A 22,312-nucleotide genomic window follows, 5' to 3' on the forward strand; every position below is an offset into this window, starting at 1 on the left:
CTGTCAGGGAGCACTGTGCTCCACAGCAAAACCTGGATTTTATGTATTTTAGCCACCCTGGCTTTTGGGATGCCTTTTGCATTACTGGCTGATAATGAAAGGAGACCAAGCTGGCTTCAATTTCTGGCCCATGTGCATGAGTAAGAGTGGGCGAAAGCTGTGCTGCAAGCACTGTAGAGGAGTATTTATGAGCTTATGCAAAACTGTTTACACAGCATTTAAGTTAATGTTTTATTAAGAGAAGGTTTTACAAGACAGCTGTTCTCATGACCCAGACTGCCATGAGCCCTTTTTTTAATCTTCACCTTTCTCACCAGTGGTAATGAAAGAAAAACAACTTTCCACTTCCTGACATATAGGATAGCTACAACCTGCCCTGTGTAGTGCCTGTACTGCGATGATAGGATGGCGTATTTAGTACCAATGGGATGCAGGAGGACTGCAAACTGCCAGGGCAGGGAAACACCTTCTTTCTTCTGCAGGAGAAATAAAGTTTATGTGACATTTCAAAGTCATTTGAGTTGACACTGAAGAGGAGAGTGGCAGCAAAACCAGCTCAGAGCTGGAGAGGATATAAGCTGCCCAATAACCCAAGCAGAAACCCCCCCAATTGCTGGGAGGGGTTATTTGTGCAAGCTGGGTGCTGGGCTGTACTTGGCAACCTGCTCTCCAACAGCCATGACCTGTTTTATTTTAAATATTTGCCTGCAGTTTTAGCTGTGCGCTTGGTCTGACTGACATGGTAGTGCTGTACCATCCCCTTTATTAACTAAAATCCAGTGCTAGTATGACCAATTTCCCTCTTTAACGTTGTTCTTGACACACTCTTGACCTGCTGAGCAGAATGTGGAGGCCTGGGAAAACAGAGGGAGGTCTCCCTCTCAACAACTGCGTGCTGTTCTGACAGCTTCAGTCCTTGGGGAGAGGAATCCCCACTGCTGTGTGTTTGCTCAGATTCCTGGCCTCTTCCACTTGCAGCGGTGTGCAGTAATCCTCCAGGAAGACGGTTGCCAGATTGCTTAGCCTTCTGCTGGCTGAGAGGGAGAAGCGAAGCATGCACTCCACCACTGGCAGAGCCGTGGTCTGCTGGCGCGACTGCGGCGTTGTCAGGTACATCAGTGTGGTGACTGCCGACATGACCGTCTCCTCGTTGGAGCTGGAGAGGCAGTTGATGATGGGCTCTACCCCATTCGCCTCCAAGATGTAGTCTTTGTTAGTTTTATCCAGGCACAGGTTACAAAGACCACCTGAAACAGCGAAAGAAAATGTCCAACACATGCAAGACAAACTCTTCTCTCCACACCCTCATCTTTTTCTTGCTGCTGATACCTCTTTTCTAATACAGAGATAAGCATCCAGATTTTCTGTGAGATTTGGATGGAAAATTCTTAATAGCTTCCTGGGCAATATTTTCTTGATTCTTTCCAGAGGATTTCCACCAAAACATTCCTCCTCCTGTATGTTATTAGAGGGCACTGTTACTGCTGGACATAATTGCTTCAACAGAATGAATTCCAGTATCACTTAACCCTAAAGGAGGCTACAAGCCAGCACTTTATTGCAGGTGTTTTAGAAAAACAGAATGGAGCTGACAGTACTAGCCAAGAGGCACAGAATGTCTGAATTCAAAACTTTTAAGATGCAGCCATATCCTGGTGTAGCTCAGCCACAAACCTTTAAAAATCAATATATATTTATTATCATCATCTCATGGAATGACTCACAATTAGGATCTGGCCCCTTAGCTTATGTTCAGGCCATGATGAATCACTATAAGGCAGTTCCTCAGAGGACTTACTCAAAAATTCCAAGTAAGTTTTCCAGAAGACTGGTTGTCAGTAGCAGAATAGTAACATTGGACCTGTACATTATACAGGACAAAGTTTATGTATTAATGACTGCTTCTCTATAGGAGAGATTTCCTTAAAAAGTAATTCAGCTAGTGTTTACTTACAGTCTGGGTAAAAAAAAAAAATATCCTTTCCAGAAAGCATCTTCTTTAAGCACAGCTGCTCAGTTAGGATGAAGGGGAGATGCCTTCCTCCTACCTCTCCCCATTCCACTCATTTTCCACTAAATGAGGCCTTACCAGCACAGCGTGGGGCTGCTCCTGCAGCACAACTCCCTGCCTCTCACAGGGGGAGGTTAACCACTAAACCAAAGTGTTGGGCCTGGCGTCCCCTGGCCTGTCAGCCCCTTACCAGGGTATTCAGGTGCAGCCCTTACCGATTGCAAACTCCACGAGGGTCTCGTTGTCTTCGGTGAGCATATCAAGGAACAGATCGAGCACCTGAAGTTGCCGGAGGTACTCGTAGTTTTTGGGATCATAGGCGAAGTTGGCCAGGTTCGCCAGTACCTGCTCCTTGGCCTCTGCAACAGAGAAGCGTCAGTTGTGTGAGGAAACACACTCGACATGAAGCGTGTTAGCAAGCAGCGGTGCCCGGGGGTTACCTGGGCTGTCTGTCACCTGGAACTCGGTGACGAGGGCCTGCAGGTACTCCAGCCGCCCCAGCTCCATCCCGGGCCCAGCAGCGATGCGATGCCCCAAGCTCAGCTACTAAGCGCCTGTGCCACACCCCGCGCTCGGCTCTCCCCTCCCCCGGGCAGTGCTTGCTCACGGCGAGGCCACCCCAGGGCCGAGTCCCGCGGAGTGGAGACGAACACGCAGCCTCAGCGACAGCCGGCAAGTCCCGCGGCCGCCATCTTGTGGGCGGGCGCGGCCGCCGCCATCTTGTGGGCGTGGCGCAGCGGGCTGTCGCTCTCCTCAGGCGGGAGGTGGCGGCGGCTCCTCCTCCGCGGCCGGTGGCTCCCGGCCTGCGGGGCCCGGGACCGGCTGCTGTGAGGCGGTGGCGACTGAAAGGCGGTCGGCTGCCGAGCGTGGGTCCCCAGGTGGGGCGTGGGGCGGCGGGCGAGGGGTGTTTCCTTCACCGCGGACCGTGTGACCTGTTACAGATTGCTGCGAATAAATGTGTGTTGGGATGATCGACTCTGTATTTCGGTACACAACAAAACTTTGATATTTAAATGCTTCACCCTGAAAAGGAGCTAACCTTTTCTCACTTGGTAGTTAATTACTTAAAGTTACTCAAAAAATTTTCACGTGTACATATTTTTTCCAGCTCAATTTCGATACTGCTGTCCTTTCAGGTTCTCCGGAGTTAACTGTAGCAGTGCTGCTCAGCGTGGATGAACCCCGACCTGCTGCCCAGGTTGGGGCTCTGCTGACCGGCTTCCCAGCCCAGGGATGAACCGGCTCTGGACCCAGCTCCTCGCTGGGCCTCGGTGTCTCTGGGTGGTGGGTGTTCACTGTGGTAAAATGTGAGATGTGCAAATGGCTGTGGAAGAGTGCAGGGATGGCTGGGGTGGTAGGGAGAGACGCTGGAGGGCATAAAGGTTTAGTTAGTTTCAGTTTTAATCACAGAATCATAGAATGGTTTGGGTTGGAAGGGACCTTGAGGATCATCCAGTGCCAACCCCCCTGCCATGGGCAGGGACACTTCCACTAGCCCAGGTTGCTCAAAGCCCCGTCCAACCTGGCCTTGAACCCTTCTAGGGAGGAAGTGGAAGGGATCGCAAGTCATGGGCTAAAGAAGGGCAATGGAAAGAGATTTTTTGCCTTTTGTAAAGGCAAAAGGATTAGAAGCTGAGGGAAAAGGTAAAAAGAGGGCACAATACATGCACGGTAAGATAAATTACCTATGGAAAAAAAAATGAAGTGATGCTAAGAAGTGAATTAAAACAGCAGCAGGTAACTCCACCCTGGTTGTACAATGCCCTGATCTAAGCACAAAGCCAAACAATTACATGATTCTGAACTAGCCCAGTCCAATGAAACCACTGTAAGTGCCACAAGTAGATTCAATTGTGGTTCATGTTGTGTAAATATATAAGGTAAAGTACATAAACATCATAAACCCGGTGGGGGGGTGTGGACTCTGCAGAAATTTGTGTTCCTGAAGCAATTAAATGCATGGAGGTTCTTCTGTAGATAAGCTGGCAAAGAGGCTGTGAGCAGATGTCTTCTGTATTATCTCAAATGCGGTTAATTTTTCATATAAAGCAAATTGAACATGGACTGATTGGCCAAATATGTGGCATCAGTGACAAGCATGTTGGGCTGATAATCTCTCCTACCACACAGCTGGGTGTAGTAAAATATCTGCCCATGGCCACATTAAATAGAAGAATGAGCAAAGAAGCTACACTGAATGCAGTAATGCGAAATCTTTTAACATTGCAGTGGTGTGGGAAGACAGAGAATGTGAAAGTGAAGATATTTATTTCTACCTGGTATAAAAGTTTAAGCCAAGTCTGTGCTAGCAACTTCAACTCATCATAATTATCAGCTGAAGTTGATGTGTGTGTATATATATATATTTGTGTATGTATATCTGTATATGTGTGTATATATTGTATATATATGAAAATGATTAGCAAAAGTGCCACAGACTGCTTTTATATTAGGATGTTTTGCTAGTGTATTAACAAATCCCTTTTAATGTACACCTTTGTAAGTGGTAAGTGTTGACATACTTTAAAGCCACATCTGTCATTACACAGAAAGTGAATGACTAATGTGAGAAAGGAGAAGAGAAAGTAAACACAGAGGAGCTAGTCAATACAGAGAGAAGTTATTAAGGATACTGGGAATGACTAATAAGGGGTGAAAAACAGTATTTAAAGAGGAAAAATACAATGACTTCTGTTTGCAAGTACTACATTTGTGGTCGGTCAGTATAATTTTGCATTCATAGAAGCAGTAGGAACTTTGTCCCCGAGTGGTTTCACAGCCAGTGGTGTTTAGAAAAGGCTGGTGTCTGTGCTGGCTGAGTTTCAGGTGATGCGTCTCCAGGTCACGCTATTCAGTGTGTGGCAAGAAGAAACCAGGAGGAGAGGAACCTGTACTTGTCTTCCTGGGAACTGCGAGCTGTGCTCCTCCTAGCCTTTGTCTTGCACTGAATTTAATCAAAGCTGGTTAAGAGATGTGAGAAACATTTTACATTTAATTTGGTGTGTTGGAGCTGCCTCCTGGAGGAGAGTTTGATAACATCCCCTGGTTTTGTAGTCCTTGGAGATTTTCTGCAGGAGTGGCAGACCATGCTAGTGCTGATTACATGACTTGCTTTGTTACCAGCTGTGTGCTTGTTGTCTTTGTGCTGCCTTACTGCCGGGAGTTTGTCCTGATCATCCAGAGAGATCACTTGGCAGTAGGCAGAGTTGGCTGTTTACTCACCCAGTATTGGCTATATTGTTTAATCATCTGAATGCTCCAAGCACTTGCTGTTTGCCAGAATAGTTCGCACAAAATGGACTAGTAGAGCTGGGGTATTTATTCACAGCTCCAGGGGCTAGTCTAGTGACATTGATAGCATGCCAAAGTTAGAATTCAGTGAGTTTTCATTTCTAGTAGTTAACGTTTCTTCTCTTGCAGTTACTAGCCAGGTCTGCAAACAGCATGCCAAACTCTTAATTTAAGTGATTTTGCACTTCCGAGGTGTTTCAGAGCGTGTAAGTTTACCGTGACCTTTCTTTGGGTTTTTATTAAACTTTTCCAAGAATTACATTGGCAGAGTATCCAAGGATCACGATCTTGCAGTATTTCAGTGTGAACTTCCTGGTAAACGTTTCATTACAGTAAGGAAAGGTGCCTGTTGCAAAAATGCTTACGTTGCAAGGTTAATGATACTTTAAATGATAAAGGGAGCATGAAGGAGTAAGAGAGGACTAGGGGAGTGAGGGACATTTATCTCTGGTCAATTTGTGTTGCTCTGCTAGTTCTCAGAGGTTTATTACCTGGCTGAAGTATTAGTGTTCGTCCATAATGAAAGCCAGGGTTATTTTACTGTCTGTAGGTGTTAAAAAAACTGCTTCAGGCGGGTTGTGGTTGCCTTGTGTAATGGGACGACCTTAAACTAATGAAAGGAACTTTTATTGCTTTATTTTTCTTCTGGGCCTCAAGATTCTTAAGGTCTGAGTATTACTGCTCTTGTACTATAGCTCTGAGGGGGAATATTTATTATACTGTAGCATGCTCAGTATGCACGGTCCCTTCAATTACACTTTACAAAGCTCCTGCTCAAGGCAAGTTGGAGTTCAGGTTGAAAAGAGAGGTAGGAGAGGAGAGCTGTGGAACAGGAGAGGAGAGGGTTAGTTTTCTCTATTATGGGAGCTCAGACATCCTATTTATCTGTGGAAACACAGCCTAAAATGTTACCTCTTCTCTCTCCAAAATTTGTTTCCGACCTGTGGGTTGTGGATTAATGCTAAGGGGTCTGTGGAAAGTAACCAGGGGAGACAACCCTGTTTTCAGGCATCTTAAATTCTGTGAGGCTGCTAGAAAGTTTTTAGTCAACAGGTTGAGAAATGTTAAAATAATGGATTTGTGAATTCAGTGGGTTTTTTTCCCCATAACATCTCTCTGACTCTGCAAATAAGTCCCAGTGACCCTGGTGTTGAGTTTGTGAGTATCAAAAAGCAGTTCTATAATGCACTCTCCTAACTTTCCGTCCTATCTTGCACTGCTGTGCACAGCTGAGAAATAGTCGAAACTGATTTCTTTGCCATGGTGTAGGAGGAGCCTTCAGTTGGTGTGTCACCTTCAGTTGTGTCACCTTCAGTTGGTGAGTACCCTTTATTTTTCCCTCCCTTGCATCTTGCAAGCATGCATTAGACTATCTATTTCCCTGCTTATGAGCCAGCTAGGGCTAAAGCATTGCAGATAGAGCAGTTGGCTACACCCAGGAGATGCATTCTGTTGCTCCTTCAACTAACCTTTGTTTTCCTGTGATAAATTTTGATGGCTTGTAGATTAAACCATATCTTGCCTGTTTTGCTGAGGACATTTTTAGCAGTGGGAGGATTTGGGACAATATGACCCCATATTTCTGGAAGAAAACAGAAAGGGAATGTAGAAAGGTGGACAGAATTTAAAATTTAAGAATTACACACAGAAAAAATGGCAATCTGTTCAGCTGCTTAATTGTTTTATTTGTAATAGCTAGAAGAGGTTTGGAACTTGATCCCTTTTCATTGCTGGGTTTTTTTTTTTGAGAGGGAGAAAGCCCCATCTTTCTCCTAGGAATGTACAGCAGTCATTGTTTCAGTAAGCTGAGAAGCACCAGTCTCTGTTTACTTTGTAGTTATGGACCATGTAAGCATTACACAAGTTAATAAACACGTGTGACGAGAGATTAAATATGTATGTCTCTCACTAGTCATCTTATTTAAGTATACGTTTGATCAGGAAATGCAAAGGCTGCTGGTTCAGTAATCCTAGAGCAGTACTGAAGAAGATACTGAGCTGTGGGAGCAGGAACCCTTCTTAAGGACAGATACCTCTTCCACTGTAAAAGCCAGCTGTGAAGCCATTATAGTCTCTGAAGACCTTGGAGTCAGTTTTCCAACGGTTTCATCCAGTGTGGGTTTTCTGGTTGGTTTGTTTTGTCTGGGGAGCCCACAGCTCTAATGAAAACTGTGGTTTTGTTGCTAGGAATTTGATATAACAGTTCTCAAGATAAGCACTACAGCCGAGTTGAAAGCTGTTACTTCTTCCATTTCACTCCCAGTTTATGCTTTCGTCTTTCTGGTGGTTCTAATGTGTTGAGTAATCTTCATCTGTAGTGCTTTGTGAGCTGTTATCTGCTTCTGTCAGATCAGGAATGATGCAGAATCTAAACAGTTTGCAACTCGAGCCGATGCCTAGGGAGGCTAGAGGCCAATGCAGCTATCATCTTAGTACCTACAAGTGTATGTGCCAGGAGTGTAGCAAGAAAAGCCACTTACAGTCAAGGCTGTATGGATATGAAAGCCAGTAACACTGACTTTTCTCAGTATACTTTTCCCCACAGATTTCTTTGTAAGTTATGCTTGTGCTTATAAGGAATGTAAGCTATACTTGTGCAAACTTCTCTATAATGAGAATGTTGGTGTAATTAAGTCTGAGAATCTAAAAATAAATTCATTTACACAACGGGGAACTATAGTGGCTTTGAATTTGGCCCTATATAAGGATGAATACGCTTATTCTTATGTCTAGTAACACCTTTCCTGCCCCCTTCCCCCCCCCGCCAAAAAAAAGGATCCCAGTTAATGCTGTGTATTTACAGAAGCCATGAACCCTGTTTTATGATATATCAAAAAGCACTTGAGATATTACTAGTTATACAAAGCAGGCACTCTTAAGGTTTGGGGTTTTTTTCTTTTTGATGCAAAGTTGAATCTTTGAGGCTTTGAAAATGCCCTTGGCATGAAGAACTCATGTATATACCTCATAGGAGAAAATATTTGATCTTATTAGAGACTTGGCTGAGTTCTGCAACCCATGCAGCAGCCTCCATATAATATTTAGAGATGTGGAAAATAATAACACGCTTCCTGTGGAAAGTGTTTGTCTTGCCACCCCCAACCTGGGAAGCAACCGGGAAACTTCATCTAAGTCTGCACCAAAATTGCACATTCAGACGAGGCAATAATGCTCCTTTGTGAAAGAACTACCCTCATGCATAGCCATTAATACGTATTGCCCAGTGCTACCGACTGAAACGTGCATCTGAAAGTCCAGTGGCTTCTTAAAGGCACTGACTTAAACCAATTGAACTGACAGAGCTTTTGTCTCTCAGCGCTGGTTACCATGGCCGTTATCCCATGGTTTGCTTTAGGAGTGCACAGTTCTCTTTGTCCCTCGGCTCTTTGGCTGGTGCTGGGTCCGGGGCTCAGCCTCTGGTCTGGATCACTCACTTGGAGTCTGACACGGCCCCGTGGAGTGGAAGTGCAGGGCAGAAGGATGACGACAGTTGTGGAAAGGAGACGGTTGTTTTCTCATCTGCCATCAGTGCTGGGCCTCGAGTAGCTTTGTACGGGCCACATAATCGTTTGTGTTCCTCTTTTTATTTTTTTTTCTTCTTTTCTTTCTTTTCATATGCTTGTGATGTACACGACAGCTGGAGGGGACTGACTTTCAGACTGTGGTTCAGTTGGCATTTCATTGTATTCATATCTGGAGGCATTATCCAAAGGTACTTTTGAAGCTTCTTTCAATTTGTTTTTTTTTTCCAGAGCACAGAAACTGAGCCCCATGAATAATGCAGCTGATATCAGAAAGAAACTGGAGTTGTAGAAGACATAGTGGAAATCACTAGTTATGTCTACCAGCAGACCTGAAAGAGAAGCCATAGCTTAGTCAAAGAGAAGATGCATACTAAAGGCAACTGGGTGACATTTACATAAATGTTAAACCTAAATCATTCAGCAAACTGCCATATACAAAAGATAAGCTCTCTAGATTCTAGGCGTTGTTTGTTTTTTTGTAGTCACCACTGAGATGATGTTTCTGGTTCCGTATCAAGTATTTCTCAATACACAGAGAAATCCGGAAAGAAAGAAAATTATAACTGAGTAATTTAACACTAATGTTTGAAGTGGAAAGGTGATACTCAGTTCAAATATATGATGGCTTCTATAGGCTGCTTATTTATATGGAAATATTGGAATAATGTTTATTTGCTTGTATTCTTCAGTAGAGATTGGTGATGTTTCTTTTCATAGTGCACTTTTCTTTAGTAGATTTTAGGACTACAAATAGAAATGGTACTGCTTTTACTGTACTTTGTTTTGCCCATCTGCCACTCCTATCAGACATGTCCAAGAAGAGGCCTTTTTTGACATTTGAGAAAAGTGACTGACACACTAATGCCAGGGAATACCATGAAATATGGTGCATGGTATCATCCCATTCTCAGAACATTTTCCTGCTGAATAGCACACAATTCATTGTCTGGAGAAGACAACTAAAGCCTGAATTGAGGATTCATGCTCAGGTTCACATTTCTTGTTTGTTAGTCTTTTGGATTTGCTGCTGTACTGCAGGAGCAGGTGCATCTTGGACAGGTCTCTTAGTGGCATTTGGAGTGAACTGTGAAATCTGTGAATAATTTATTGGATTTGGGGTCATAACTAGCTCCTTTCTTGTCTCCAGAGAAAAATTAATACACTCCAGAACAGAAGCTTTCACTATAAGGCTCTTGAATAATGTAGGACTGGTAATAATTCTGATCGCAGTTGGTTTGTTTAATGGGATGTTCACAGTTCCTTGAGACTTCATAGATAAAACAATGTAAACTGGGAAAGCAGTGAAAGAGTTCATAGACAGCCAGATCCTTCCACAGTAATTCCTCTCTATGTCTTGCCACTCACTGGAAAAAAGCTGTCATCACTCCCACACCTAGCAGAGCTGCCTGCCAAGTGGGTAACTTTTTCACTGTCTGCTGTTGCTGCAGTGACACTTGGGCAGCTGCAGAAATGACCCACCTTCAGCTGCAAGAAGGGGATGAGTGTTCCTTTCCGACTCTCCCTTTGATATTGCTCCCTTTGCATAACTCACCTGCTTGCATGGGTTTGGAAACTCCCTTATTTCTCTTCTTTATGCTCCCAAACACTTGTCACCAGTGTCTAAACAACCAATTTTTCCCCAGCCTGCTTTAACAGCCTCTCACCTGTGAGAGGGGGCCCGATGAGGAGGGTGGTACTCTCCAGGATGGTGAAGAGCCCTAGAGCACTCGAGAACCTGTCCATCTCCACCACGTCCATCAGCACCTGGAAGGTGAGTGCCCCGATGCCACTCATGGCTATACTGAGGATGACGCAGTAGACGATGAGCACACTGAACTCAGCTGAAGTGATGCAAATGAAATTGCTCAGCCCGCAGAGGAGCACAGCCAGGCTGAACAGGTAGATGCGTCTCCCTGTGAAGACTCTGTGTCCTGAGAGCAGCCCTGTCAAGGGGCGTATAAAGATGTTGATGAACCCGATAACGGAGATGAGGAGGGCTGCCCTGCGTTCCTCCACCCCGTTCTGGATGGCATAAGGCACAAGGTAGACATGGGGTAATGCAAACCCCATCATCATCCAGGTCACTCCAATAGTGTAAATCTGGTAACCTTTGTTTTGACAGAAGATGTCAAAAGCCAGGTACTTCTGCAGCATCTGGAAGCATGCGGTCCTTCTGGTTTGCTGCTGGAGCTCGGGGTGGGGAGAAGATGCTCCGTTGGACAGCTGTGCCTCTTCTGCTCTTCTCCCTGGCTCCTCTCCAGGCTTGGGTGACTGTAGTGGTGACCCTGATGCAAGCTGAACTGGTCTCATGATGGCTCCACAAACACAACAGTTCAATAGTATTCCTCCAAAGATAAGAAAAGTGTTTCTCCAGCCCATCTCATCCAGCAAGTATTGAGAAAGCAGCGGCCACAGTGTGAAACCGAGAGAGACGCCAGTGGATGCCATGGCATTGGCCAGCGTTCGCCACCGTACAAAGTAGTAGCCCAGTGCAGTCACTCCTGCCTGGAAGCTGAAGCACGATCCCAGACCTAAAGGTAAGATATAAAAGAGAAAATGGCAGTGTGTGGTCCCTCTGCGTTGTCTTGAAGGGTGAAAAGAGCCCAAACCCAGGGTGTACCCACAGATGACTTCATCTGCCACTGAACCATTTCCTCACCTGCCAGGCTGCACAACCCCCAGTGATTAATACTCAGAAACCCCACACAAGGGATGAAGAAGGATGTTGTGTGTAAATTAAACTACTTGTGTTCTTGGGTATGCTAAATATACTGATCTAAGCTGACATTTGTCTGGGGCACACTGCCATTCCTAAAATTGTTATGGAATTGTTCATTAAAAACTTGGTTTTTATACTGCGTGCAACAAGCAGTGCTGTTTTCCTGACACTTCCGTCAGGGCTCAGGGAGTTACTTGTTTTTCTCTCTATGCAGTGGACACAGCTTAGCTTGCAAGATCCAACAGGTTTAGTCCCAAAGTAACCTGGCTGAAGAAATTAATTTCTCTGTGTTAGAAAAAGCTGATTTGAACATCAGTCACATAGGAGAAATATTTGGAAAGGAAAAGTTCCCATCTGTTACTTCTGTTCAAAATCAACACGTTCTTTTGTTAGAAAAAGATATCTCCACATTTCCCCAGACTGGGAGTGGTGAAATACAAGCCCAGGGAATTTGGGAAGGACGTTGTCCCAACAAATTATGTTCCAAGATTGGAAAAAACCCTCCCTTCTTCAAAGACAAAAGGCTGAGAAGTTACTAAAAAGAACAGACATCTTTGCTCTCCATTTTGCCCTCTGGAGACCTGTAGCTTTTTCCAGAGAAGCACTTTCCAGTGAGCTTGGCTGGATGAGGTGTGTGTTAAAGGGGTGTGAAGGGCAAGTCTAGCTGCTATATGATTCCTGCTGTGCTGTGGGGCTTTTGATTTATCCTATGTCACAGATGAATGGAAAATGTGAGCACTTAGTCGGGACTCTCACCATTTCTCGTCTCTCAAGTCAAGCACAGCAGCTGGGTTTTCCTGCTGTTCTTTGGTACTTACCAGTAATGAGGCCAGCTGTTAAGTAAAGCTGGCTGATGGACTTGCAGAAGGAGCTGGACACCATGCCCACTCCGCTGAGCAGGCCCCCCAGCATCACAGCAAACCTGCAGCCAAATCGCTTCACCAAGATGCTGCAGAGGGGCCCTGGAAGCAAAGAAACAAAAGGGAAGCAGTTAGGGAGGAAAAAAATACTTTGTACCTGCTGGGCTGCTGCAATTATCAAATGGTTCAGACTACAGACCCTGAGGATTGTCCCAGCAGCATAACGGAGTAGGGAAGCCAGGAAGAGAAAATATATCCCCTGATCCTCCCAAGTGCATGGTCAACTTGTTAGCTGAGGGGAAGGCTCATGTGATCTGCTTGGATTTTGGCCATCGAGTGGGATTTCTAAGCTTCCCTGTGATGGATTTTAGTTAAAACTCTTGGAAATGGAATGGAAGAAGCACCTTCAAGTGTAATTCCATTTTCACATGATATAAATTCTGGGAATGATTTGAAAAAGGAGAGGACTTGGATTTCTGTGACTCCGAGTAAGAGATGCTAAGCAGGGTGATACTTCTGTTTGCATATTTCCACTCTCATTTCACTGTTTTTCAGATGTTCTGCCACAAAATCTCCTAAATTGCCCTTGGTGTCCTGCTACCTTGGTGCAACTCTGTGCAAGAGAAGGCAGATTGACTCTGAACTAGATCAAGAACGGAAGGAAAATAGACATCATTGAGGAGGATTATTTGAAAACAGCTGGAGAGGTATATTCATGTCTGCATGGGAATCGATCTGAACTTCAGGCAGTAGCATCCAAGCTGCAGCTTGTGGAGTCTTGCAGCTGTTCTGCAAGTCATCTTCCCCAGGAAAATAATAAGATGTTATTGTCAGCACAGCTCTTCGCACATGCCTGTCCTGGCATACCCGGGCAGGGGTGGGTAGGTTTAACTGTGTCCACTTCCAAGAGGACACAAGCCTAGAAGCAGACCATGCACATCCTGGTGCCCGCTCCAGCACAAACACCTCAGAGGTAGGAGCGAGACCCAGGTGGTTCCGATGGGCCAGAGCCCAGCTCTGCCCTTCTTGGGCAGAAACTTGCATTTTAATGGGTACCTACATTGCTGGCAGGCTTTAATAGGAAGGAGTTCTGTTACTTCATCAGAAAAAGCAATGAACAAATAGGCATGGAGGTGTGTGTTTAAGGTCAGTTAATTCTTTAAGTTTCATAGACTTTTGATGAATTCCATGAGATTGTGGTAAATTACCAGTTTGTTAATGTCATTTAGCATCCTTCATTTTGGGGTAGGAAAAGATTAGTCAGACCTGCAGACATCAGTGGGAAACATGCTTCTCTGCATGGTCTGGCAGAAGAGGATCTGAAGGTAGAGTTTCTTCTCCCGTTCCTTTGAGGATCCTCAAAGTTTTCCAGGTTTTATTATTTTTTCCCTCTTCTGAACACTTAAGGTTATACAAGCAAATGCAAAATGACTGTAAGCTCCAGAATTAGGAGTCCATCAGTGTAGAGAAAATAACCTGTGGCATATTTGTGACCTAAATCAACATCTGGTTTGAAACAAAATCCACATAGTCAAGTGAACAGTGGAACATTATTAAAATGAGGAGTGCAGCTGTCTGTATTTTGATCTGCTTGGGAGATTTTCACCTCAGACTTCAAATGGCCTTTGAAAAAGTGTTCAGCAAACTGGTGACTGGATTATTTTTCCTCCTGCTGAAGACATTAAGGATGGTGCTGTTGTTTAACCAACCCAAGCAGCCAGAAGTCATAAACTGAACACTCAAAAATAATGAGTTTGGCTCTAAAAATCATAAGAGTTTTTCATTATTTGTTCCTGTTAACTTGCTTTCTAGGTTTCAAACATTATTTCTCACTTGCCTGGGGCTTTTGTGCTTTTCTTCACAAAAATATCAACAAAAGTGCTGCATTTGTATGAGTGTGAGTCCAGAGAGTTACGTGTGCATGAATATCTGGAAGCAGGACCCTGTAAGGGTCTGACCTCCCCTTTTGGAGCCAGCCATAGGATCCTGAGGTCTCTCAAATGATTTTTTTAACAAAATAATCGTTAATAGCTTTTACCTGGGAACATAGCATGGGTAATAAGATATGTTTGGCTTAACTAAGTTGTGAGCTATTGTTTTCACTTGCCCTTCCCTGTTCCCTTTCATAGCTCTGCTGAGCTGAGGTTAGCTCTCCTGCATGGGACCTTCTCACTGCACTTGACCACTCGGAATGGGCTGCTCTGTCCGTTCCCCTTCCTGTTTACCAATTTTTGCAACAAATAATTTCCCCCCCCCTTTTAATTCCTCTGAATTAAAAAGAATAAAGGAGAAGAAAAAAGAGAAGCACCTTTAAGAGACACTGGTGACATAGCAAAATGCAATTTTGGAGAAGGTTTAAGTGCCAAGATGATGGATGTAGCTGAGAACCTGAATCAAAGAGAGCCTGGCCCACCACAGAGGAGGTCAGAAGTCGCAGCAAAAGTCATACGTGCTTGGCCGGAGAGAGAGTCTTTTATCTCTGTTTTTTTGATGTTTTTTCTTCCTGGTTTATGGTTGTGTTACTCCTGCCTTATGCTATTGAGGGACAAGAACAAACACTCTTCTACTGTAACAGCCTGCAATAGGAAACATTAACTGGCAAGCAAAGTAACAACTCTCTTGTAATTCACTGGCTATGCCCTGATGGATTCTGTTAGTAAATATAATTAACATGAGGCTATTCTTTCCTTGTCTAATTTGTAACTTTTGGATCTATTTATTTGCTGTCCTTTGTATTACCTTTTACTGTGGTTCCGGCCTCCTACAAAACAATTACTTCATTAAAGAAGATAGGATAGTTGATATTTTATTGCAGATACTGCCAGACTTGTCCTTCCTGGACATGTTGGGACTGAGCTGCTTCTGTGACCATTTCCCAGAGCCAGCAGGTCCTATTTGGCTCCTTCCCACTAACCACAGCAGGGCCACAGAGGATGGTAGGCAGCACAGGGAATGCCCAGCAGTTTCCAAATCCCAAACCCCGAGGACGCTGCTCTATTTCTGCTGATCTTCAGTGATAATTCCTCCCCTCATTGCTTTCCCTGAAGTCTCTTTCCATCCTCACCTTCCAATTCTGGACCCAACTGCTTCTGCGAAGGTGCAAACTCTCTCTCCCATGTCAGGTGGCTGTCAGCCAAGTCCTGTGCAGGAGACTGAACCTGCCACAGCCTTCACGTTAGCATGACTCAGGGCTCTGCTTTTCTTTTTTTTTTTTTTTCCTTCAGTGTCACCTTTCACCAGTATAGGAAGCGGGCAGGTATGAACTCAGGGAGCAGCTCAGATACGTGGATGTCACTGGATATTTTGCTTCTTTTGCCTAGGTGGGGTTTGGGGAGCCTGTTTATCAGATAAGCACAGGAGTTGCACATGGAGGGGCCAGCAGTGACACAAACCGCTCATTGGGAAGTCCCCAAGCTGCTGCGGATTTGTTTTTCTCTTCTATGCAGAAATATCCATCTGGGTGGGGGATCTGGGGACCCTGTCCTGTGCAGCTCCCACATTTTCTTTGGGAGAAAAAACAGTGATTCACTCCACTATCTGCAAAGCACAACCCTCCTTCCGTTCCTCTTCACCTGGAGGGTGCTGCCTGACCCACATTCTGCGTTAATCCAGCTATGCTCACGTCCACCCTGATGCTTGCTTAGGTGTGCACTTTATGTCACCACCCAAGGAGTTGCTTTTAACACTCTGCTTCAGCTAGCAGCCTGGAGGAGCTTTGCTTTTGGCATCTTTTCAGCCACAAAGAACACAGTTGTCACGTGGCACACAGAAGATGTGCTCTCGTGGACAGAAGATGAATCAAGAAAGCACCCAAGTTCCAGTGCTACCTGCCGGCTTATTCAAAGAGCTGCTGTGGGAAATAATCAAGTTCTCGTTGGTCTGGAGAAGCTGGGCTGAGAAAGGGATTCACCTCCTTTGAGCAAGGGTCTTGGTTGTCTCTTAGAGTGGCAAAAGAGAGCTTGGTATCTGTGGACACTGATCTTTGGACTGTGTGATCAAAGTGGCTGGGAGATGCTGTGCACTGCCAACCAGCCAGTCTGCTCAGACCTCCCAGTCCCTTCCACCGTCCGCCTTAATGAAATGTTAAAAGTGCCCTCATTGCAGCCCCTCATCAGCCACACAGCCGCAGGAGGTGGTGGAGGGCGTTCCCTGCAGCCACTACTTACCGCCTCCGTGCAGCACGGCCACCATGATGGATGGGAACCATGACGTCTCGCTATTGCTGGCCTGGAACTCATGCTGGAGGTCCGTGAAGAAGACACCGATGCAGGAGGGGAAGCCCAGTGTCAGCCCCTGCAGCAGCACTGCAGCGAGCAGGACCATCCATGCCCATCCTCGGTCCTGGGGCTTGGCAGCTTTGCATGCTGCTGCTCCTCCTTGGGACATGATGGCTTCTTTCTCCTCCTAAGCCAGGCTGCTGAGGAAGGGAGTGCAGCTACCATGCAACCCTCAGCCCAGCGAACGGACCTACAGAGAAGAGCTGACGGTATTCCCAAGGCTCAGAGCCGCCAGTGTGTCCCACACCTTTTGCAGCTGACACTCTAGACTTCTTGCTCTGCATTTCTTCTAGCACCTCCCTTCCTTCTCGCTGCAGGATCCTGGAAGCAGATTGCTTGAGAAACAACTGCCTTCCCCTTTTATATTTCACAAGACTGTGACCACAGCCAGGTACAGAACAGGACCACACCTCCTCTGAGGTATGAATTGGCCTTACCTCGTTCCCGCCCTTATTTTCCCTTTCACCTGCTTTCATCATACGGAGTCCCCTTGCTGGCAATTGCTAAGGTCACTTAGCCCTCGGTCTGAGAAGAGAAGGAAAAACTCTCCAAATGCCAAGAAAAATAGAAACATATAAAGCTTGCATGTCTCAGCAGAGCTCAGTGTGAACCTTTCAGGAAAGCTGCACCTACCTACAAAGTGCTAGTGGTGAAAAAACATTTTTAAAGCCGTTAATTAGTTAGGATCCAGTGATTGCAGGTAGGCTTTTACTCTACCTCTGTTTAGATTTAGAGCTGCTTCTGAGAGATCCCAGTTTTGATTTCTTTGAGACTGGCAGCACCAAACATATAGCAACAGCATTCCCCGTCCTCTCCACGTGAATAAACACACATTAAAAAATATCTTTGGCAGCTGAATGAGCTCAAAAAAAGTGCCCATAAGGTCACTGCACAGTGCAATATTTATTTAACACTCAAATATTGCTAAAACCATAAATAGTCCCTAAAACCAATAGCCCCTAAAACAATACCTACATCTGAGTTTTGTGTGCAGCTTTAAAAATGATTAATAGTTTGATCTCACTCACTATTTAAAATTCGCCATGGCGACACACTCAGAAAGTTAGTTTCATACCTCAGGCTGAGACTGGAATTGGTCAAACGAAGGGTAGCGAGCGCGTGGCTGCGTGCGCGGCGCGGGCGGCTCAGCCCCTGTGTGCGCAGCCCGGTCAGCTCATGGCCCACGGTTAGATGCTTCTGCTTCAGTAGCGACTAAAAGCTTTGATGGAGTCTTTTGCAATATTAACCTAGGCATCACTTCTGTAAACAGGGCTCTTATGCTGGCTGGCTCACAGCCAAAAAAAAAAAAAAAGGCCAGGAGCAGAGGGGGCCCGTGGGAAGGGGCTCTGAGATGCAAATCACGGTGGTGGTGCTCAGCACACTTTAATCCTTTGTCCACTTTAGCTGGGTGCAGATAATGCAACTAATTCAAGTGCTTGTCTCTCTGGTGTGAATTAGCTGGATGACAGCCTAAAACCTCTCCCCGGCAACAGCAAACCTGCAAAAAAAGGCAGAAGCACAGCTCCTCTCTGTTCCCAGCTGCCCTGTCCAACTCTTGAGTTTGTCCAGCAGATTTCTGGCTCCCCTCACATCTGCCTGTGCGCCTGCTCCCTGGGGAGGACTCTGCAGTGGGGCTGCAGACCCCATGGCTCCCGTCCACCTTCCGCCCCTGGCTCAGGTCACCTTTTCCCCAGGCAGCCCCACCTGCACAGTCGCTGCAAGGACCCTGTAGATGTGCTGCCAAGCACCGCATGGCCTCCTCGCTGCCTTCTGCCTGCACAAAGGTAAAGGAACAAGTTTGTTCCAGCGCTGGCTTAGCCGGCTGTGCCACACCAAGCAACAGCAGCACCACAAAACCTTGGTTTAACCCTTCCCAGGGTACCCAGATAGGATGGAAGGTGCAAACGTGGAGGGCTATGCGTGTTTTCGTGCTCCTATGGGCTTGATGTTCTCAGGCAACCTGCTCCTGGTGTCAGCAATGAATGTGAGAGAGCAGGGACATCTGTGAAACACAGGCAGATTTTCACACGCACATGATCATTTTGTGCTAATAGCATTGGGAACAGGATTGAAGTTCACAGCAATAGCCACACCTGGGTGCCTACTGCAAACAGTGTGCTTTTGTTGGGAGCAGATGAACCAGTGCAAAGGTGTTTCCCTCTACAGCCCGTGCAATGCCTGGGGATGGACAGGTGCCCTGGATGGGACAAGGAGGAGCACAGTGCCGGTTTCAATCTTTCTTTCTGGCCACTCTCTGCCAGTCACTGTCTGCCCCAGTGAACTAATTCTCTCTTGTTCAGATCTGAATGTTTCTTCTTCCTCCAGTGACTCCCAAGACACCAGTATTCAAGCCTTACTGGATTTTCCTATCTGTGATGGAGCAGCAGTAGTAGTTGTTTATGGCAGCAGATCAGGAGTGCTCACACAGTGATTCTCCCTTCTTCTTCTGTGCCTCAGTTTCCCTCAGCTGTGATGGGGCACAGGTACCTGCTGGGATAAGAACACCTGGCAGGGTTGCTGGCTGCTCCTTGCAAGGGCCGGCAGCCTTTTATGCTAAGAAACACAAGGGCCTGAGGCATTTGTGTGCCTCACTGCCTAGGAAGAAGTTTATATTTAGCCTGCAGATGATGATGATGATATCTTTATATTGTCCTCAGTAAGAACTTGCAGCTGGGTGGTACCTCAGTGGGGAGAAGAGCAGCTCACTTCTCCCCTGCAGCTGCTCAGGAGGGTGACCCTGCAGCAGGGTCCGGCTGGGAAGTCAGGACTGTGCCTGGGGGAGGGCAAAAACCACTGCCCCCAGCGATGGGGCTTGGAGGGGCGTTCGATGCCTGAGGCTGGGGAGCAGGGATGGAAATGGGGAGGAAAGTTTCTTGTTCATGGTATGTCAGGTCTCTGCATCCTGCTTGCAGCATAAAGGTACAAGCTTGCATCCTGCTTGTAGCGGCATCCTCCTGCCACCCCAGCTCAGCCCCGGTGTGTGCTGGACATGTATTTTATGAATGTGTAAAATAAGCTACATGCACAGAAGTGAGATGTTTACTGTAAATTGAGCGGGGTGGTAAACTGTTTTTTGGGGTCACTCAGTGTCTGTTGGGGGTAGGAAAGCCAAGTACTTCTCCTGGTAAATACCTTTATAAGTGACTTTTAAAGTACCTTTTCATACTGAGATCTTGGCTTGCTTTGCTATCTTCTCCCACATAGGTTGTATTATATCCTGGCTGACTTTTCCAAGGTCACCCAGTAAGCTGATGGCAGAGAATCCAGATCTAGCTCTGATGAAAACATTGGCCCAAGTGGTACGGCCTGGCCCAACGCTACGGGCTTGTGTCTGCGGGATGTCACTTGTCAGCTGTCCCTCACAGCCCTTAAGGGACAGGCTGTGCCTGGAGCACGGTGGAGGTGGCTGCAGGTCCCCTGCTCTGTGCATGTTCTTACCAGCATGTTACGGCTCTGTAAGCTGGTCCCAAGCTCAGGAGACTCAGCAGCAGTTTTGGGGCAGACCATGTGCCTGGAAACCAAAGTGCAAATGCCTCAGAGCTTGCAAATTGCTTTTGAGAAAAACTAGTTTAATTTGTTCCAGAGATCCAGATTAGCAAATTATCTGACAGATTGAGTCTTGCAGAGGAAGTGGCCAGGGAGGGGGGTTTGGTTTTTGGTTGTGTTTTTTTTTTTTTTGTGGGGGTGCTTGGTTTTTTTTTTAAAAGCAAGGGAAACTAAGTGACATTTCAGCTGTGGGACTGCAGAGCAGTTTGGGACAAGGAGCTATTTCTGCCCCAGGTTCAGTCCCAAATTAAACTCCTGCTCTGATCCTTCCCTTGAACACAGACAGACCCAGAAGAAACCAAGCTCTCCAGGCACCTGAAAACAGATTCCTGGCCTGAGACTGAGGCAGGGACAGGATCTGAACAACCCTGGCAAAACCCTTACGGACCAGCTCTGGTGGTGCTGAGAAAATGGGACTGTGCCAAGGATGGGGGAAGTGCTGTTCTATCGTGAGTTTCCCAAGCAGTTCCCATAGCATCATTCCCACATCCTCCCCCTGCAAAGGGCATCAGGGTCCTGCTGGCACTAATAGGTCTTAATTAGCCTGACACAGCCTCATCTGGGGCCTCCTTCCACACCCGCTCTCCCCCGTTTGTTCCCCAGCTGCATTTAAGCCCAGCTCCTTACCTAGATTGATGTTTGATCTGTTTTACCACTGTTTTCTGCTCTTCTGGGTTGATTTTGGTTCTGCGTGGCTGCTCTGTGCTCATTAGTCACCAATAATGTGGGTGTAACACCAGGTGAGAAATCCCCCTTTTGGGACCAGGTTTAATGACCATTAGTTGGTACCAGGGATAACACTGCTTGGTGTGGAGATGGGAAATGGAGAACGAGGAGGCAGCTGGCACCAGAGCATGTACTGACAGCTCCCATCAGCTTGCAGGAATCCAGCAAGATGTGGCTTGTCCCTGCTCTTCACCCTGGTGGCAGATGTCCAGCTGGTGAGTGATTGCAGATGGTTTGTGTGCAAGCTGGCCCATGCCTTCCTGCTGCTGCCGTGCCCCCGGGTTGCTGGCTGTGGCTTTCCCAGAGCCTGTGCAGTACAGGGGGAGGTCGGTGCCAGGAAGGGCAGCTCTCCCCGAGGCAATGGGGATGGCTCCGCAGATGAGTCAGAGAAAGATGTGCTTGGGTAAATTCATGCTGGAGGTGGCTTTGGAAGTGGCTCTGGCTCACGGTGTGTGACACCCTGACCTGCCATGTTGCCCTGTGCTGTGGGCTTGTGGTGCCTGAGGAGCGGGGCAGGAATGGGGACCGATGCTGGCACAGGGCTACCCAAACGGATGGAGACTTTGCTGGGAACCTGGCTGAGGTTATTGAGGACACTTGGAAGCTGCTGGTGTTTTTCTTCTATCAGTTTCCTGCATTTGGGAAGGTGAGGAGGGTGGTGTGTTCCCTGAATGGTTTTGAAGAAATGGAGTTACCTTATGATTAGCTGCACAAAAACTCTAGCCAGTAGATGAGGACAAGGCCCAGGAAGGGGGCAATGGGCTGTGCTGCAGCGGGGGGTGAGAGTCTAACCCTGCTGCAGCCCATCTGTCCCAGGCATTGACATCTGGTGACCCTGAGCAGTGACAGGAGGGTTTCCCTCTAGTAGATCTGTCCTAGACCTATCAAGCTGTTAACTGTCATTTACCTTTCGTTAATGAGGAATAGGGGACTTAGTGGGGGAAGGATCAAGAGAAGTGTTTCCTCGCTGGATCCTTGGAGCAGGTGGAGGAGGTTGTGGGGAATTGAAGGTGTGCAGCCAGAACTTGTGGAGTGTGGTTTTTAGGAAGCCAGGGAGGGTTTTGGGCTCTGGCTGGCCAAGAGAAGCAGCTCTGGCTGTGCTGCTCTCAGCAGATGTGCTGCCATCCCAGCCAGGTCCTGCTCAGGTCTCTTCTCCAAGGACAGTTGCTCCAAGGAAGGTGCAGGTGATGCCTAGAAGTCACAACAGGACAGGAAAGGTGATCCAACAATTTAATGCCAACATCTAGGCTTCTCCTGCCCACACACAGAGGGATCATGATGTTCAGCATGGTGATTCTTGGAAAAAAGAAAGATGGGAGTTCTTCATCCCACTGGGAAATGCAAGTGGCGGTGGATGT

General features: G+C 46.6%; 2 protein-coding genes and 2 long non-coding RNA genes across 8 annotated transcripts; 2 read left to right on the top strand and 2 right to left on the bottom strand.

The window, feature by feature from the left end:
- Positions 1–217: 217 nt before the first annotated feature.
- Positions 218–2,734, bottom strand: ARMC7 (armadillo repeat containing 7). Of its 2 annotated transcripts, none has more exons than XM_074889028.1 (3): positions 2,468–2,734; positions 2,227–2,370; positions 218–1,247 (listed from the first exon to the last, which is right to left on the bottom strand). In XM_074889028.1, exons 2-3 carry the CDS (start codon positions 2,267–2,269, stop codon positions 910–912), a joined length of 381 nt encoding a protein of 126 aa, XP_074745129.1. In that variant the 5' UTR covers positions 2,270–2,370; positions 2,468–2,734; the 3' UTR covers positions 218–909. The 2 variants fall into 2 exon arrangements, with proteins under 2 accessions (XP_074745129.1, XP_074745127.1); XM_074889026.1 differs by having other exon boundaries at positions 2,452–2,696.
- A 65-nt stretch (positions 2,735–2,799) lies between these two features.
- Positions 2,800–11,082, top strand: LOC141952027 (uncharacterized). 4 transcript variants are annotated; one of them, XR_012631534.1, is made up of 5 exons: positions 2,830–2,998; positions 3,148–6,620; positions 8,940–9,014; positions 10,470–10,597; positions 10,949–11,082. It is a non-coding gene; the product is annotated as an uncharacterized LOC141952027 (long non-coding RNA). The 4 variants fall into 4 exon arrangements; XR_012631533.1 differs by having other exon boundaries at positions 2,800–2,889; positions 3,148–9,014; XR_012631531.1 differs by having other exon boundaries at positions 3,148–9,014.
- SLC16A5 (solute carrier family 16 member 5) lies at positions 6,966–16,957 on the bottom strand. The gene is made up of 4 exons (XM_074889025.1): positions 16,572–16,957; positions 12,364–12,507; positions 10,491–11,357; positions 6,966–9,155 (listed from the first exon to the last, which is right to left on the bottom strand). The coding sequence occupies exons 1-4, from the start codon at positions 16,789–16,791 to the stop codon at positions 8,914–8,916; spliced, it is 1,473 nt and encodes a 490-aa protein (XP_074745126.1). The 5' UTR covers positions 16,792–16,957; the 3' UTR covers positions 6,966–8,913.
- LOC141952028 (uncharacterized) lies at positions 11,174–15,085 on the top strand. The gene is made up of 2 exons (XR_012631535.1): positions 11,174–11,363; positions 12,961–15,085. It is a non-coding gene; the product is annotated as an uncharacterized LOC141952028 (long non-coding RNA).
- Positions 16,958–22,312: the final 5,355 nt, after the last annotated feature.

Source organism: Strix uralensis, chromosome 19 (assembly GCF_047716275.1).
Source record: "Strix uralensis isolate ZFMK-TIS-50842 chromosome 19, bStrUra1, whole genome shotgun sequence".
NCBI classification, from domain to species: Eukaryota; Metazoa; Chordata; class Aves; order Strigiformes; family Strigidae; genus Strix; species Strix uralensis.

What these genes read in the sequence shown, in the direction of transcription:
- ARMC7 (XM_074889026.1), bottom strand. Translation starts at nt 2,518, where the DNA reads ATGGAGCTGGGGCGGCTGGAGTACCTGCAGGCCCTCGTCACCGAGTTC. An exon ending in CCAGGTGACAGACAGCCCAG is followed by an intron (nt 2,371 to 2,451) that starts GTAACCCCCGGG and finishes TCTCTGTTGCAG; the next exon opens with AGGCCAAGGAGCAGGTACTG. An exon ending in CCTCGTGGAGTTTGCAATCG is followed by an intron (nt 1,248 to 2,226) that starts GTAAGGGCTGCA and finishes TCGCTGTTTCAG; the next exon opens with GTGGTCTTTGTAACCTGTGC.
- SLC16A5 (XM_074889025.1), bottom strand. Translation starts at nt 16,791, where the DNA reads ATGTCCCAAGGAGGAGCAGCAGCATGCAAAGCTGCCAAGCCCCAGGAC. An exon ending in AACAGCTGGCCTCATTACTG is followed by an intron (nt 11,358 to 12,363) that starts GTAAGTACCAAA and finishes TCTTACCTTTAG; the next exon opens with GTCTGGGATCGTGCTTCAGC. An exon ending in CATCGGGCCCCCTCTCACAG is followed by an intron (nt 9,156 to 10,490) that starts GTGAGAGGCTGT and finishes CTTCTCTTTCAG; the next exon opens with GTCTGCTGGTAGACATAACT.